The sequence below is a fragment of the Molothrus aeneus genome, chromosome 6 (assembly GCF_037042795.1).
Source record: "Molothrus aeneus isolate 106 chromosome 6, BPBGC_Maene_1.0, whole genome shotgun sequence".
NCBI lineage: Eukaryota > Metazoa > Chordata > Aves > Passeriformes > Icteridae > Molothrus > Molothrus aeneus.
In genome coordinates this window covers 11,622,216-11,638,788 of record NC_089651.1, presented here as the reverse complement: position 1 = coordinate 11,638,788, position 16,573 = coordinate 11,622,216, and the positions used below count along the sequence as shown (strand labels likewise).

Below are 16,573 nucleotides of genomic sequence, written 5' to 3'. Positions count from 1 at the left end.
CTATAACAATTTTATCAAGTTGGAAGTATTTGTCATCCCCATTATGCAGACAGGAAGAAAATACCCAGAAAATATGTTCTATTTTTCTAAGTTTACAGAATAAGTTAGCAGCACAGTCCTCAGATTAGAAATTACTTTGCTCTTTCCAGAGGCCCCAGAAACACATGGCCCTCTGTCCTAAAGAAAGACAGTCTCTGAAAAGCATTCCTGCACTGGTTGCTCTGGGAGATGTAGCCCTTAGTCTGACACCACTCACATGTCTTGAACCTTTGGATATGTTCCTGTGCAGAGCTCAGAGCACAAATGCCAAAGGGAGACCCATGTGCCTGTCACCCACATCCTTTGCATGCCCCATGCCAAGCACTGGCAGCAAAGGAGAAAGCCCTGAGGAAATTGGTGCTCTCTGGGGTGCATGAGCAGCTTGGCTGATGGCTCAGGGGCTGAAGGTTGGGCCTTCCTGGCAGGAAGGTGAGGACCAGCTGGGTCAGATGAACCCACACAATTTGTCTCCCACCCACACCTGCCCCAAAGGTGCTGAGCAGTTCTAGAGAGTTCTTGGGCTTTTCTCCCAAGGTCTTCCTGATCTCCAGCTCACCCAGGCCTTGTTCTCTGGGGCAGAAACTACACTCGGGGAGGGAGGCCCGTGATTTGCAGTGGCAGCAGCACAGGGGCTGGCATTCATGGGATGGATTTACTGCTGAGGATGAAGCAGTAAGAAAAACATGCTCAGGTCAGAGCATAAATAATCCCATGGTACTGCAAGGCTTGTGTGGACTGTTCTGGTGCCCATACTCCACTCACTGAGCCCCAACTAGAACAATAAATCACCCTGCCATCAACCCCCCTTGTTTTTCTTTTTCCCAGCTGGAGTGCAGCATATGTTACAGGATGTCCATGTGGCAGTGACAGAGCCTCATGTGACACTTTGGCCTGTAAATTGGCTCGAGCATCCCTACAGGTAACACTGTGACTGTGGCACAGAACACTGCACTTGAGAAGAGAATTTCCTGTGTGTCTGCTGGAGCAGGCTTACAGCTGGGATCAGGCTTAAGAGCCTGCTCTCTTCTCTCCTTTCCCTAATCTTCAGAATATCCAGATCAAAGTTATTCACATCAGGATTGTGGCAGAAACAATCTGTGCAAGTCAGATCCAGACACCTGCTCCTCCACAGCTATTCACAGTACAAAGGATGCTGACACACCAAAGGCACAGCTGTGGATGAAATGAGACTTTCTAAAGTAGTTAAATACCCAGCTCCTATAGATTTCAAGGCACCCCTATGATGTGGTGACACTGTGTAGGATGACAGGAATGGCTTTGTGGACCAACACTCAGCTGTGGTCCACATGTCCCAAGTCTATCCTGTGACACTCCTCTGCTGCACTGTGTGTGTGCCAGAGGATTTCCAGCTGTGGGGGAACACCCAGCTCACACCACTCTGAAATGTTAAAGCTACTCTTGACACCAGGTTCTCCAGATCCAGCCTGGCTTTCTGCTAGCAGGCAAACATGAGAGACTTCCTCCCTATTACTAGAGTGTTGAATTAGCCACCAAAATTAAAAGCAGTGCTTTCAACCCAAGTATTTGGAAAATAAATACCCTCAGTCCATTCTCATGGCATTGCAGGGAGTGCAAACCATGTGTATGTTCAGTTTGAAACACACAGCTACAATGAGTTTTGTCTGTTCTCAAAATAAGAACAGCTTAGGTACTGAGATTTCAGTAATTACTATCAACCAAATACTGTCATTCTTAAATGACTTGTATGGTCTTTGGTGCTTTGTAAATCTCGTACGTCTTTTCTGTAGCTGAAGGAAGAACAGTAGTAAAGACAATAAAATTAAAATTTTTATAAAGGATTTCCACTCAGCGTTGAAGTCAGCCAGCAAACCTGAGATTTTTAGGAGGTTGACTTGAACTTCTTTAGATCATGATTAACAGAGAAATCATTAAAGTACAGTGGGTAAAGCTGTTACAAAATGAAATGGATACCTACCCAGTAAAATGTCAAACTGATTTGCAAGAATTATCAGATACACATGACAACCCTGTTAATCCTACAATTTATATTCTATAACTTAAATTGATAAATAATGCTTTTTAAAAGGCTTGTTCTCCCTAGCCCTAACCCAGGCCTGAAGCTCCTTGGCTGAACTGTGCTGTTATCTAACTCTGCTCTGACAGGAGACTCAATCTGCAGAAAAGGAGGTGCAAGCAGAATTATACCTCTTCTGGAAAGGAGCTTCAAAACTTCATCTCAGAAACTCACTGTGATAATATACTGTGGTTCTTAGATGACTTGCCCATTTTCTGATGATAAAGACTAGCATGTATACCAGAACATTTAAAAATTGTTGTTTGTCTTCTGCATATTGCAAATGCTGTGCTGAAAAAACTGACGGCAGCTTTACTTCACAAATTTTCCTTAAAAACTAGATTTACTTCCTCTGAGATTATTGCCAGGACTAAAAGATAAGCACTGCTGATCAGAGCTTGACTTTGCACTCCCCTCCATGCCTTTCTGGAAGAAACAACCTGCCTCAGCAGAGCTGTTTGATCTTTCAGGAGCAGGTGTCTCCTGAGAGAAAAGGACAGAAGCTGAAGGCTCCTCTTCTCTTCTTGTCCCAGTATAATTCAGGTGAGGTTGTGCTAAAAACTTGTAATAATTGAGCCAACATCAAGCAGCAGAATCTGAAGGGATAGTGTGCTTCTGAGCTCCTGCTTAGCAGTTCCTTGCAAACCTCATTACTAAATATCAAGGGAGGGTGTCAATCATACACAAGCACAGGCAGGTGAACTCGTTAAAAATGCTGCAATTTGAATGCTCAGCAACAACTGTGCCTACAATTTTCCAAGCAATGAGCAGAATGAGGTTTACCATGTCTAAAACTCAAGAGGAATCACGTGATTAAAATAAGCCAAGCTCCACAAATTGCTGGGGAAATGTAGCCATACACTCTCCCCATCATTAACTCAGGAAAACATAGAGGACTTTCTGTGATGAAACAGTTCTCTCAGCATTAATCCTCTACAGTTTTTTGATAATAATTTAGGATAATATTCCTCAGGACTGAATTAAATAAAATCACCCACGTTGCATAAAACTGACACAACTACTATAGTAATGAACTTTGGAAATAGAAAACCTCTGCAAGTACATTTTACAGGAAGAAAAAGCTGTGAGGGAGCAGCTACAGTCCCATACCAGACAATAATGAAATTATGGTCCATTAAAAATCGCCAACAAGGGCATTTGTGCTAGAATTAACTAGATAACCTTTAGCACACCTAACCTAGAGCTTTTTGGGGAATCGAGGGATGCAGATTTTAGAACTCCAAAACTGAAGGCATTCAAAGGTATTGTACCAGTGCATTCCATCAGCACAGACCAGCAGAAAAAAACCCACTTGTCTTGCATGCAATTCCTAGATTTCCTTACATCAAAAGCACTGCATTAGAGGGAGAATTTAGAATATTGCTACAGCAAAAATATAGCCCATTTATTTATCCATTTGGAGAACTGAGTACATTTCTGTGGCATTCACATTCTCTGAAAAAAATCCCTTCGCCCAGGATTTTTCTCCTGGGAAGCTGAGAAGCCTCAGAGAAAAAAGAAAATTCTTATCTCATTTGCTTCTCCTCTGTTTTGTTCACGTGGAATGTGTTTGGAGATTGTTTATCCACCGGTGATTGTTTCATTGGATTCTGGTGTGAGTTGTTTTGACTCATTGGCCAATCAGGGCCAAGCTGACTCTGGAAAGAGTCACGAGTTTTCATTATTGGCTTTTTGGCATTCAGTAAATATCCTTTCTGTATTCTTTAGTTAGTATAGTATAGTATTCTTTAATATAATATAGTATTATAAAGTAATAAATTAGCCTGCTGAGAACATGGAGTCAGATGCATCATTCCTGCCTTTGTTGAGGCATTCCCTGCAAACACAACACATTTCCCTTGGCTTTTACCTGTTCTGGGATTTTCGGTGAAAGCGCGACTCCTTCTTCTGCCTTCTGGTCACGGGGGGCGCGGGCGTGGACGGGAGGGGAGGAGGAGCAGCAGCTGTGGGAGATGGAGGTAGGCCATTGCTTGGTTTACTCTTGTGGGACTTGTCTGCCTCGTACTCAAAGGTGCGTTTGGGCTTGGGGACAGGGTTCACGGCGCTGTTGGGCGCGCTTTCCAGGAGCACTCTGGGGCCCACTGAGCTCGCAGTAACGCCCTGTTTTGTTTTACTGCTTTTCTCAGCCTCAGGAGGGCTTTCTGGTTCACTCCCCAAAATAACACCCCCGCCTTTGCTATCGCTGGGGGTTTCACTCAGTCCCTCCACAGTAGGCAGAGTCCCAGACTTTTTCCTCCCTTTGTCAACACTGTAGCAGCTGCTTGGTAACTGAGGGAGGCCTCTGCCCGACTGCTCCTTCAGTGCCTGCTCGATCTTCTGGATTCTGTTGAGCACAGCAGAGGACTCTTTCCTCACATGGCTCTTAAGGAAAGTGGCAGAAGGAGGTTCACTCCTGCCCAGTCTCTTCTCAAACCGATGGCAGGAATCCCTATCCAGCAGTTCCTCCTCCTCCGTTTCCGGGTAAGAGCACTCGGAAAATGTTCGGCTCATTCTTCTGAACCCTTTGAAATCAAATGTCTTGTCGCTGCAGGGAGAGGTCAGCACACTGGGGCAGCTCTCACTGCCTGACCTCTCCCCAGCATCCCTCTTGTCCATGCACACGCTGGCCCTGGGGGACAGCTCCCGGCGGCACTCCCATTCTGTGATCTTCTGCCTGATGTCCAACGTCTGCGAGCGGACGCTCACCCTGCTGCTGGAGAGGGTCCTCAGTTTGGTGGCAGTGCCCAAGGACAGAGTGCTCCGGGTGAGCGGATGGCTCCCTACTGCTTCCCCATCTTGGCCCTCATTTGGACTCTCCTTCTGGTCAGCCTTGAACACGGACAGCCTTTTATCCAGAGCACCCACGCTGATGGCTTTGAGGGGACGGCTCAGCGAGTCGGTGTCCGAGGGGCTCGTGGAGGTGCTGCGCAGCGTAGATGTGCGGCTGTTCCAGTCCTTGAGGCACAGCCTGGAGCTGGAGACTCTGGAGAGCCCAGCAGAGCGGGAGGAGTCCTCACTGTCACTGAGGGGGTAGGCAGGGCTCCTTTGAGGGGACAGCAGGGGTGGCGGACTGGCTGACTGGCACCTGGAAACAAAAAGAAATAAAAAAATCAAGGCCTTGGGGAAACAACTGGAGTTATTTGCCAACTTTCTTCTGGCTGCAGGTCTCCATACTGCAAGACCCCTCCAAAGCATCATTGAGACACCAGTGACCATTTGGCCACAGTCAGGGGTGGGAGGTGGCAGCCTTTAACTGGCCATGAGCAGGACACTTGGCACATCCAAAACAAGTTTTCTCACCTGTGTTTGACCTCCTGCTTTTCCAAGTTTCCTGAACTCAAAACCAGCTGAGATTCTCATAGCACACCTCTGCCCTGAAAGCATCTACCACGTGCAGATGAGTAGACCTGGTTTGTCTTGGAGCTGGTGCTGTGGCCAACAGATTAAATTCCCCTTATCAAACAGAAGTAATTTCTTATCAAAAGAATATTACACACTGAGAAAACACATTAATCTGCTCACACTATGTGTTGAAGAGTATAAACTACATAGAAAGATCTCAGTGTTACCCTGGAAAAAACCCTTGGAACAAATTCTAGCCATGGTTTGCAAAATCAGCTATTGTTACTGGGGTTCTGTACATTGTTGCAAGGACTTTTAAGAACAAAAAGACGCAAGGACATTAAATAACACATTAATCATTTGGCTCATCAGTGACGAGCCAGCAGTAAGGAAATTAAGCCAAAACTGTGTCAAAAAAGGGGGTTTGCCACCCTGCCAAAATCCATACATACAAATCATAGGAGAAGTAATCACAACTCCTTGAATGTTAACTCCTTTCTGTTTCAGACAGTACAGGAAAAAGAGCAAGAACCCATAAGTAATGTCTTGCATATGCTATTAAGTTTCTACTGTGTGAAGACTGTGGACAAGCTGTTTTTTATCAACTGACCTGTACTCAGGCAAGATCCAAATAAAAGAACTGCTTGCCCAAAAGAAATCAGGGGAGCAAATGTCTGTACTAGCGCAAAGGGAGAAGAGATTCAGAAGATCTCTGCTGCTATATTGTTTTCTTCCCAACAGCCAGCCAATACCTACAGCAGAAGTTCCAATTTCTGTGCGTTAATCCAAAAAATCTAGAGCACTGGAGTGGTTTCTGAAAAATTTACTTTGACACAGGAAATATTTTCTTTTCTTTCAAATGCAGCCTCAAACCAAATTATCAGATTTCATCCCAGTTTCCTACAGCAGATACTTCACAATCAAAGCTCAAAAATATCACCAAAAAAGTCAGAAAAATAGAATAATCAAATTATGACAAAAGGGAACTGATTTCTTTTTTCAGAGGCCTGAGAACAAGCAAGTCTGTTTGTCACAGAAGTTACACTGCTTGGTGACTTTTATTTCTTTACTGTTTTGAAAGATAAACATGCCTGTAGGAGAAGAGATCTCATGCCAAAGATGATGGCGAACACTCCTACAACAACTGCCTAAAGCAGGACAAGAAAAGATGCATGCCAGAATATGCTCTTTGCATCCTAGAAGTTGAATTTCCTGCCATTCTATATAGCTGCAGACAGGTGTCTTAAGAGATCTGAGAAGATCAAAAGCAGGTGACAGATGATGAGTGATTTTGGCTGGCTGTTGCTGCTGTTGTAGTAGATTACCTGGCATTACCTTGGCCAACATACCCTTAAAGTGCCTGAAGATTAAAGCTAAATCAGCCTCCTCAGGCTTAGTGGGGCACCCTGATCCTTCATTATTTCAGCCTGTCTCATCTCAGTTTCTTCAGGTTGATACCACAAAGCCAAATTTTTATATTATTCATAACACTGCCTTAACTTAGATTTGAGATCATGTTCTCCTAATTCTTTCATATCATGCAGACCCATCCCAGAGCTGCACTGACCTTTCTCTCAAGGAAACAGGCATTACCCAGTGATATGTATTTTCCAGTATTTTATGTCAAAGGACTACCGCCTCCACTACAGCCTCAGTAGGTGCATGTTGGCTAAATCCACTGTCAGGATTCAGCTACTGGATAGGGACAGAAGAGGCCCTGTGGAATGGTTTAGCATGTTACAACTTGCTTATTAGACTCTGATCTGTACTGGCAATAGCAAGAATAAAATATAAAATGACAGGGATAAGGTCAGTAAAATTGGACAGCGGAGGTGAAGAACATGCTGACAATCAGATAATCAGACACCTCTCTCTGCCTTTGACACACTGCACAGAAAATACCATAGGCAAAATCCTTCATCTCCTTATAATCTAAGAAATATCTTTTCAGCTATTTCCACTGTCAGGAAAAGGTTTGGTGATTCATCAGGGAACGAGGAAAAGGGGAAAATTATGGTTTGCATAACCCGAAGAAGTTGTAAAACATTTCTTCTTAAGAGGCATGAGCCATTCGTTTAGACCCCAGGTTCCAAGTAAGGTAACTGCAATTAAGGCCTCATATTGAAACCCCCAAATTCAGTTACAAAACTCCCAATCACTTCCACTGTGCTAAACTGGGGCTGCAGAGCCCCAGGCCTTCTGCAGGACTTTGCCCTCAAAGACTTGGGTTACCTCAGTTAAGAAATAGATTCTGGTTTTACACTGTATTACACTCTAAATTTGAGTAATTCAGAAAGAATCTAGAGGACTTATTCCACAACAAGGAGAAACAGAGCTTTGTCTCAAAGGTTTCAGCATACATTCTCTAAAGGATGCTGGAAAGTAACAGAATGAAGGAGAAAAACAAGTCTAAAAGCTGATCAGTAGATAATAAAATGGTTCTTCCCTAAGAAACTTACTTCCACTAGAAGAATGTTCTCTTGAAGGCACAATAGTTCCACAGACTTTAAAACTAGTATTACTGGACAGAGTTGGATAATTAGGAAACTTGCAACCTTCCTCAAAAAGACTGTTAAGCAAAATGCTTTTAATTGAAGTTTTCTTCACACAGAACAATATGGTGCAGCCCCTCACAATGCATATCATTACACAGACTTTCCAAATGCCATCTATAAATAGAGATGATGGAATCAAGTTTAGCTTTCTTAACAAGTTCCCTTGACCAAGACCTTCATTTTGGGCAAGGATTATTTCTTTGAGGATATAAGCATTTCACAAAAGACACCATTCTAAGTGGCTCTGATTCCCTAGGGGCATTCTTCCAACACACAGCCCTAGGAGTGCAGTGCCCAAACCCCAAGCAAGTCAGGCATGCACTGCAGTCTCAAAGGCTGCCAAGCAGCCCACAATGTCCTCTAAACAGGTGACAGATCCTGGAAGCACCTTTCTGCTGGAACTCATTGCTGCTCACCAAGGAGAGCAGACAGAATCCAAGAGGTGCTTTCCAGCTCTCTAGATCATGCTCAGCTTTGGTATTGTGATTTTTTTCCTTGAGAAATGAGCAGTTACCCACAGTAGGAGGAAACTGATAATATCAGTCATGCCCTGTAGGATTTTGAACTGTAGATACAACTGATCTTCACATTCTGATTCAGTCTCTTCTCTTCAGTTTCTCTTTTGGTCACCCAAACATAGAAAAAACTCGTAATTTACAAAAACTGTAATTCTAGAGGGCTACTCTCAAATATTCATATTCTATTGTTTTCTCTAGTAAAGGCATCTCCTTTCACCAGGTCCAGTGACCACATGTGGATACCAGTAGAGCTGCATCTCAGCTGCACCAAGAAGAGAACAGACACACTTCCTTTAAGATAATTTGCAACCTACTCATCACAAGGCAAAAGATGAAAAAACTGAGTTCCTGCCTTTTAGCAAGGCTAACTTGTACTGAAAATCTATGGGGATGGAGAAGAGCTCATTCTTGGTGCCAAAAGTGCCCGAGTTCTCACCCTCCATCTGACCTAAAAGTCAAAGAGTCTTCAATTTTGGACAAGACACCAATCTTCTTCCTGCAAAATGGGGTGATAACATTTGTCTGTTTATAGAAGAGGAAAATTTTAATTCTTGGAAACCACTCTGAAAGTGAGCAATACAAAATTAGTATTTAAAACTAGAGGGGGCTTGGCCTTTTGATCCAGTTGAGCAGAGGCACAGCTCCTTCCTGCTTCCAATGCCAAACATCAACTCCAGGAAAGAGCAGCAGAAAATTCCCACAACTTCATGAGTAACTTTTAACAATGGGAGGCAGCCAGAAGGGTGGCTCTGGAGCTGGGTTTGTGCCTTGGGAATCAGAGTATGGGTGGATAATCAGAATGTGCATTTATTGAGGCATTTGCATCCAAGATCCAGCATACACTTTATCCAATATATACACTTTATATACACAGTAAGAAAAATCTTAGGTTGCATTTCAGGCTTTAACAGTGACTGGAGGGTGCTTAAGTGACTTGCCTTGAAAGAGTTACAGGACTCTCAACTCTCACTACCCTGCTCTGACCTCTGAGCTAAGCAGCTCAGACTCTGCAGCACCGTTTTAGCTTTCCTGAAGTGTCAGGAGTGACCCCACAGATCATCCTGTCCTGAGGAAAGGCAAGCTGGAAGAAGCCACTCAGCAATTTTTAAGTTTTGTAAATCCCATCTGCTCTTCTTAAACTGACATGTACAGAATAGTAGGAGAGATTTTAGCTCTCTGATCCAGGGAATTTCCCACTCTAACATGCTCATGCATGGGAGCCCAATTTACTGAAAGAAGAACAAGGAACACGATGACAAAAAGGTACTGGGTTTTCCAGGCTCCTGTTGATGAGGTCCCATCATTTCCCAGTGACACTGATGCTGGGTGCAAAGAATCCCAGCACTGGCTTTACTCCTCAGGACATTCTCCCCACTTTTATTAGAAAAAATATTGCTTTCTAAATATTTTATTTAGGGTTTTTTTCTCATTCCTGGTTCTTCTCAGGGCATTGTGCCATTTCATCAGGACAACCTAACCTGCTTGAGGGTAGCAGTAACATCAGAATCAGCTGTGACCATAGGACTGTGAGTTTAGGAATGTGTAGATTTGGCCAGCACTAGAAACTTCTTGTTGCTCTAGCCAATATTTAAGGAGATCTGAAGCAAAAGCAACAGAAATTTCTCTTTGCAGGGGCAGCAAAACTCATGTTTAACACATGCACTAAAGCTGCCCTGATAGGTAAATGAGGATCTAACTTGGACATTTTCTGGAAATTTGTAAGAGAGAATGCTAAGGAATATTCAGCCACCAACTGCCAGCCACTCTGAGTGCAGATCCTGGAATCCATCCTTCCCAGAGCCAGGCAAAGTGAGAAGGAAGCACACCCTGCTCACCTGCTAGTTGGAACCATTCGCTATACCATGCACATTTTCGTGTGCTGCTGCTGAAAACAGATGTAAGGGGTCACTGTGATATTCATTTATATCAAACTTCTACCTGATTTGACAAGGCAGGCAGAGGAGAGAAAACACGTAGAGACCGATAGCTCAAATTAGAAACGGTGGTTTTGTCCCCTTCCTTTTGTGACCTGCACAGAACAAGCCCTTTGCAGAGGTTCAGTAACCACAGCTCCTTGAAACCAGTACAGTTTCACACCCCACCAAGGGCAGTGCTGCCAGAAAATCACAGCGCAAACAAACAGAGCACATAAACTCTTCTGCCTTTGTCAGACATTCTTGGGAAAGCTCCCAGTACAAATCAATACTTTTGCACAAACAGAAACTGAACACACCACTGCAGCACAGCAATCTCCCAGGCCTCTTCAGGTATAAAAAGGCAGAGTAATTTAAGGAGACCAAAAAAGCATAAGGACTTTTTGATAGAAGCAATGATGAGGAACACTTCTCCAAAAATTCCTTCTTTCTCTCTCTATACAAGAATTAGTAATAAAATTCCTCTATGCTTTCCTCCAAAGGACTGTGACAGCACTTTTAGCTGTCCAACAACAGCAGTCAATGGTGGGGTTGCACTTTGAAATGAGTTACAGAATGAGTCATTTCACAGAGCAGCGTGGATTCAGCATTATCTCTTTGTGACAATGTGCCATTTCCTTTCCTCACCAGAGGGCACAGACAGGCAGAGGCAGTGACTGCTGCAAAGACTCAGCAGGGGACAAATGCAGGGAGTCAGGCTGCTCTAACTGGGTTAGCATGAGGGTAAAATGTACAACCATCACCAGAACGGGTGATCTGAAATCTAAGAATCTAAGCTTTGCTGCTTAGTTGAGGTGGCCCACAAGAATCCCATGTATTGATGATCCTTTGAGTTCTGACTTTTTCTTTTCAAATATAAACAGTCATCTAGGCTTGGACTGCTGCCTTGTACTGCACCAAAGAATATAAATTGAGTCTTTTAATGTCTTAACTGTTCCAGGAGCAGAAAAGGACTTTAAAACCTTTGTTGTTACTTCTTGTAACCAGGGATTATGGGAACATTAAGGCCAAAGAGACCTCCTGCACTACTGAATTTAAATCCATTCTCATTTGGCAGTAAACCCTTCTATTATAATATATTCTGCACTCTCACAGCACACAGCATTTTCATTTTCTACATAACTCAAGTAGATAATTACAGATTGTATTTAATTATCTTAAATCTAAATAAGAGTTTATGACAAATAAAGGAGATGAACTTTTCACACTCAAATGCTGGGCACACACCAGTAAGGTGATTTTTGAGCTGATTCAGCTTGGTGCTGGAACAAGTGGTGCAACTTGTCATATCTTGCCTCTCTCTTGGGAAAGAAAGTGAGGTACGTAACAGCAGAACAAACCCTCTTACACCAGACCCTTTATAATCTTTGAGCTCTCACCAGGAGTCTGCCTAAAATCCCCAAAAATCTGCATTCCAGATAATATCCCCCTGTTATTGCTGACTTTGGGATTGTGACAAAAACAAGACAAAAAACTTGTACTTTCTAAACTGAGCAGTGAGTCTGCATTATAAGATTGTTTGAAATAGGGTCACTCTCATGAACTTGTGCTGGGATGGAAAAGTCCCTGCATTTGGAGAGAATAGGCAGTAAAATCAAAGTGGAGAACAAATCACAGTATGTTTAAAGATAGAACAAAACTAGAATCACCAATTATTTTCCTGTTTGTACTTCTGAATTTTTTTCCCCCAAGGAGTTCTGATACTTTCCATTGAAATAAAAACTGAAACCATATCAGAACTAGCTACAGAATGATAGGACTGTGAAACAGGCAAAAAAAAAAAAAAAGACCAGGCTCTGTGTGTGGTTTTTAAAAGCCCCAGTGTCTGTGCTCCCAAGTACTGAGTCAATGTTAACAATTGTGGGGTGGATTTGCAGGGGTGCTGTGGTGAAGGGTTCCTGTGTTTAACAGCCCCTCACCCCAGAGCTGTGGGCCTTTGCAGTTGGTTCATGAAGAAAAGTACACACAATCACAGCTGACTGCAGATCAACTGTACTTTTATGGCTCAGAAGCAAAAAGATCTGATTTACATCAGGGAAATGCAAGAGTCATTCTGCCAAAGTAAATTACATGAAGTGGCAACTATGCTCTACCACTGTACAAAACAAGGGCAAAGAAATCAAAGTTGATGAGTCAGATCCTAAATTCTTGAATTAGCCTGGATCCATAAAGACAAGACAGCAAGACTAATCTGACCATGAGGAATGACTAAAATAAAATGCCATCAATCAGCAAGCACTAGGTGTGTTTGCCAAGTGAGGGGGAAGAAGATAACAGGAAATTGTGAAATTATCTAGACTGAGAGGGTTAGATTCCCTGCCACGCCAGATTTATGGCTGTCTTGTGTCCTGTTACAAGGCAAGGGCAGGGTGGTCTTTAAACAATTCCCCCTTTAAGCCTTTTTCACCTCCTCTGTTCAGACATAAATAACTACCCAAGGCAAAGAATACCAACAAGCCTGGGGTGTGTATTTCCATCACAGGCATCAGAAGCTGACTGTGATAAAATCAAAAAGCAAGAACAGAAGTATTAGAGTAAGCCATTCTCTCTTTTCCACCAAAGTAAACTGCACTGGTTTCATGGGACCATCTCTCACTTTTTGCTCCAAAAATATGATTCAAAGTTGAAAAAGGAAAGCCTCCCTTGGAGTTAGTCTTTTCCCATAACATGTTCTGAATAATAATTTATGCAAGAGATATTTGCATTGTTACAGCTCCACTATAGTTATTCTTCTGGAATTGGCTCAGTATGTTTTAGTCTTACCTGATATCTTTAGATCTTGGGAGTTTTGCAGGAGAGGGAGTGGCAATGCAGCAAGTGATGGCATTATTTTCTTAAACCAGGCAGAAAGCACAAACCTTCATTTGTCTATTTAAGAACTGCCTTTCCTTGAAACTTGTTCTTTAGCAGCATGTCTGAACATGCTGACTATTAAAAATCCCAGTGCACATAGAGGCTCTCAACTTTGCTTTTTCAAAGCACAGGTGATTTTTCAAGAGGCTTGCTCATCTGTCCCGCAATATCAAAGCAATAAACTCCGTGGAACTAATTCTGACAAAGCTTTCCAAGTTTTCTATGCTCACGCAAATGCAATTTGGGAAGCATTAAAAATTATTTTTATTAATTGTGACGCTCAGTTTTCAAGATATCTGAGGGCATTCTGGGTTTGGCAACCTCCAAATCTGAAATTTGGGTTTTGAAAGTTGTTGGGAAATAGGCTCATCCCTCTTCTGCCCTGACAAGTCAGAAAACCTCACAAGGTCACTCTATACTTTTCTGAAATACTCTATATCCACAGAGAAAAGATCTGAACAGGAACTCAAAAAGTCCTAAATCCTGGCTGCTCACTAATCCAGAATAGAGACAAATCTGCTTTCCCTGCTTCACATATAAATCAGCTTCTAGGTAATGCAAAACCTCATCAAATAGACTCAAGTATAACTATCCAACAGGGACAGAAAAATAATAAGAATTCAGAACTCCCATCTTCTACAAACTTTCTTAACCTCATCTACTCTGAGGAGTTTGTTTCAGAATAAATATAAAATATTTTATTTGCCTTTCCTACCAGTATCCACATTTTCCTTCCAGTTCCACCAGCTTAGCTGTGGTCCCCAATGTGCTGCCAGTGTCCAGTGAGATCTTTCTGTAGATTTTCTTTTGTCCAGTTTTGCAAATTAGATTATTTAACACAGTGAGAAAGCATCCCAGAAGAGCAGGTTATAAAACCAAAAGCCATTGTCCATCTGTCTGCTATGAAACAGGATTCTTAATTTCTGTCTTCATTTCAACTACCACTATCACAGTCCATCAAGTCCGAGGCCTGAAATATCTGGAGAAAATACAATATGGCACACAGGATAATACTAAAGGGATTGAAACGATCTGAGAATATCTGTGTTGCTTCTGGAGTTACTGAACTGCAGAGGAAATAAAAAGCAAAGCAAAACAAAATAAAATTTAAAATACCATTAGACTAGAATGTCCTGCACTGTCTCTGTGAATGCAGAAGAAGCTCAGCATCACCCTGTCTAAACACAGCCTGTCAGCCCCAGCCTGTCTCACTGCTGTGCACTTGGAGCTCATGCACTGGGAAGGGAGGTCACAAGTCATATGGACCATCTGAGGCAGGGGAAAAGAAGAGCTCATTCTGATCTCAAACTCTGCCCAAAGAGTGCTCAGGCCTCTGAGGTCTGACTCATCCTTGACCTGGGTGCCATCCTGTTGGCAAGACACATTTAACAACTCAGTTCAACTTGCTACAACCTTCCTCTGTAAGCAAAAACCTGAAGTACTGTCATAAAACCAGCACACTCCATGGCAGGAAAGCTTATCTCCTCCCTGAAGGACATTTTTTGTACAAAGAATGACACAGCTGAGAAATGTACCCTTGTTCTTCATCTTTAACTTCATTTTATAAGCTTTGCCCTCTCTCTTTTGCCCTTAGAGTGGATTTCCACTTGCTTCAATCACCAAAGATGCCTGGGGCTCAAACTTGGACTATTTTTCCAACATAATAAATGCTATTACCATCCTCTGTGAACTTTCCAGTCATTGAGTTACACAATTGCACCTCTAAACTCATCTGTCACTCACACATACACTGACATTAATTGCAACCTTTGAGGATAGGCAAAACAGTTTTCCTACCAAAAGTTACACTTTTTTTTGTTTTCTAAGTAGCCCAACATTCATAACAGACTCTGGACAGGAGCAGTAGTAATATCTCTCACACATACACAATATCTCTCTCTTATATAAATGAAAGAAAGAAAAAGAAAGAAATCAGATGCAGGAGTTGGTTTTTTTTGGCACCTGGAGAAGCAGAAGGTCAAGGGAGCAGTTGATAAGTGAAGGATGACTCATGGAAGTGGCAAAGCAAGGAAGAGAGAAGGAAACCTATTAATTGAGTATACAACAAGTCTCATCTGCAGAAGTTGCATCCTGTATCTGAAGGAGGAAAGATTTCAAAGTTTATACCCCTGGCCTCTCTTATCATAATTTTCTTCAGTCACTCTGACCTTATGGAACGCAAAATACATTGCAGCTAAGATGACAAACATGACCCTTGGTACACTTGCCAGTGTTCATAAATGTGGCTGGATGCCAGGTGGCCACCAAAGCTGCTCTGTCACTCCCTTTCCGGAGCTGGACAGAAAATGTAACAAAAAGCTCATGGGTTGAGATAAGGACAGGAAGATATCCCTTACCAATTACCATCACACCATTTGGGGGAAAAAAAGTTAATTATCAATCAAATGTGAGTATCATCATGAGAAATATACCCAAATCTTAAAAACACCTTTCCCCCACCCCTCCCTTTTCTTCCTGAGCTCAACTTTGCTCCCCATTTTCTCTACCTCTTTTGCCGCAGCAGCACAGAGCTACTGGGAACAGGGGCTGGGGTCGGGTCATCATACAGCGCTTCTGCTGCTCCTTCTTCCTTCTGGAGGGGACTCTTCACACTCTTTCCTTGCTCTGGAATGGGGTCACTCTCACTGGAGACAGTTGTTACACTCTTCCCTTGTTCTGGAATGGGGTCGATCCCACTAGAGACAGTCCCACTCTTCCCCTGCTCTGGAATGGGATCACTCCCACTGGAGACTGTTATTACACTCTTCCCTTGTTCTGGCAGGGGGTCGCTCCCACTGGAGACATTCAGACTCTCCCCCTGCACCAGAATGGGGTCATTCCCACTGGAGACAGTCACACTTTTCCCCTGCTCCACAATGGGATCACTCTCACTGGAAACACTTACTGCACTCTTCCCTTGCTCCAGGCTGGGGTCGCTCCCACTGGAGACACTCCCACCTTTCGCCTGCTCTGGAATGGGGTCGTTCCCACTGGAGACAGTTATCTTCCCTTGCTCTGGCATGGGATCACTCCCAATGGAGACAGTTACACTTTTCCCTTGCTCTGGAATGGGGTTGCTCCCACTGGAGACAGAAACATTTTTCCCTTGCTCCAGAATGGGGTTGCTCCCACTGGAGACAGAAACATTTTTCCCTTGCTCCAGAATGGGGTTGCTCCCAATGCAGACAGGAACATGTTTCCCTTGCTCCAGAATGGGGTTGCTCCCAATGCAGACAGGAACATGTTTCCCTTGCTCCAGAATGGGGTTGCTCCCAA

General features: G+C 43.2%; 1 protein-coding gene across 2 annotated transcripts in view; it reads right to left on the bottom strand.

Moving 5' to 3' along the window:
- Nucleotides 1–16,573, bottom strand: part of DENND2B (DENN domain containing 2B) — a 117,055-nt gene that overhangs the window by 56,457 nt on the left and 44,025 nt on the right. For both annotated transcript variants that reach the window (XR_010783881.1, XM_066552833.1), the window contains exon 3: nt 3,966–5,180. Coding sequence is in view for 1 of the 2 variants with exons in the window: in XM_066552833.1 (XP_066408930.1) it covers nt 3,966–5,180 (1,215 nt within the window). In the remaining variant the exon portion in view is untranslated. The remainder of the gene's footprint in view (nt 1–3,965; nt 5,181–16,573) is intronic.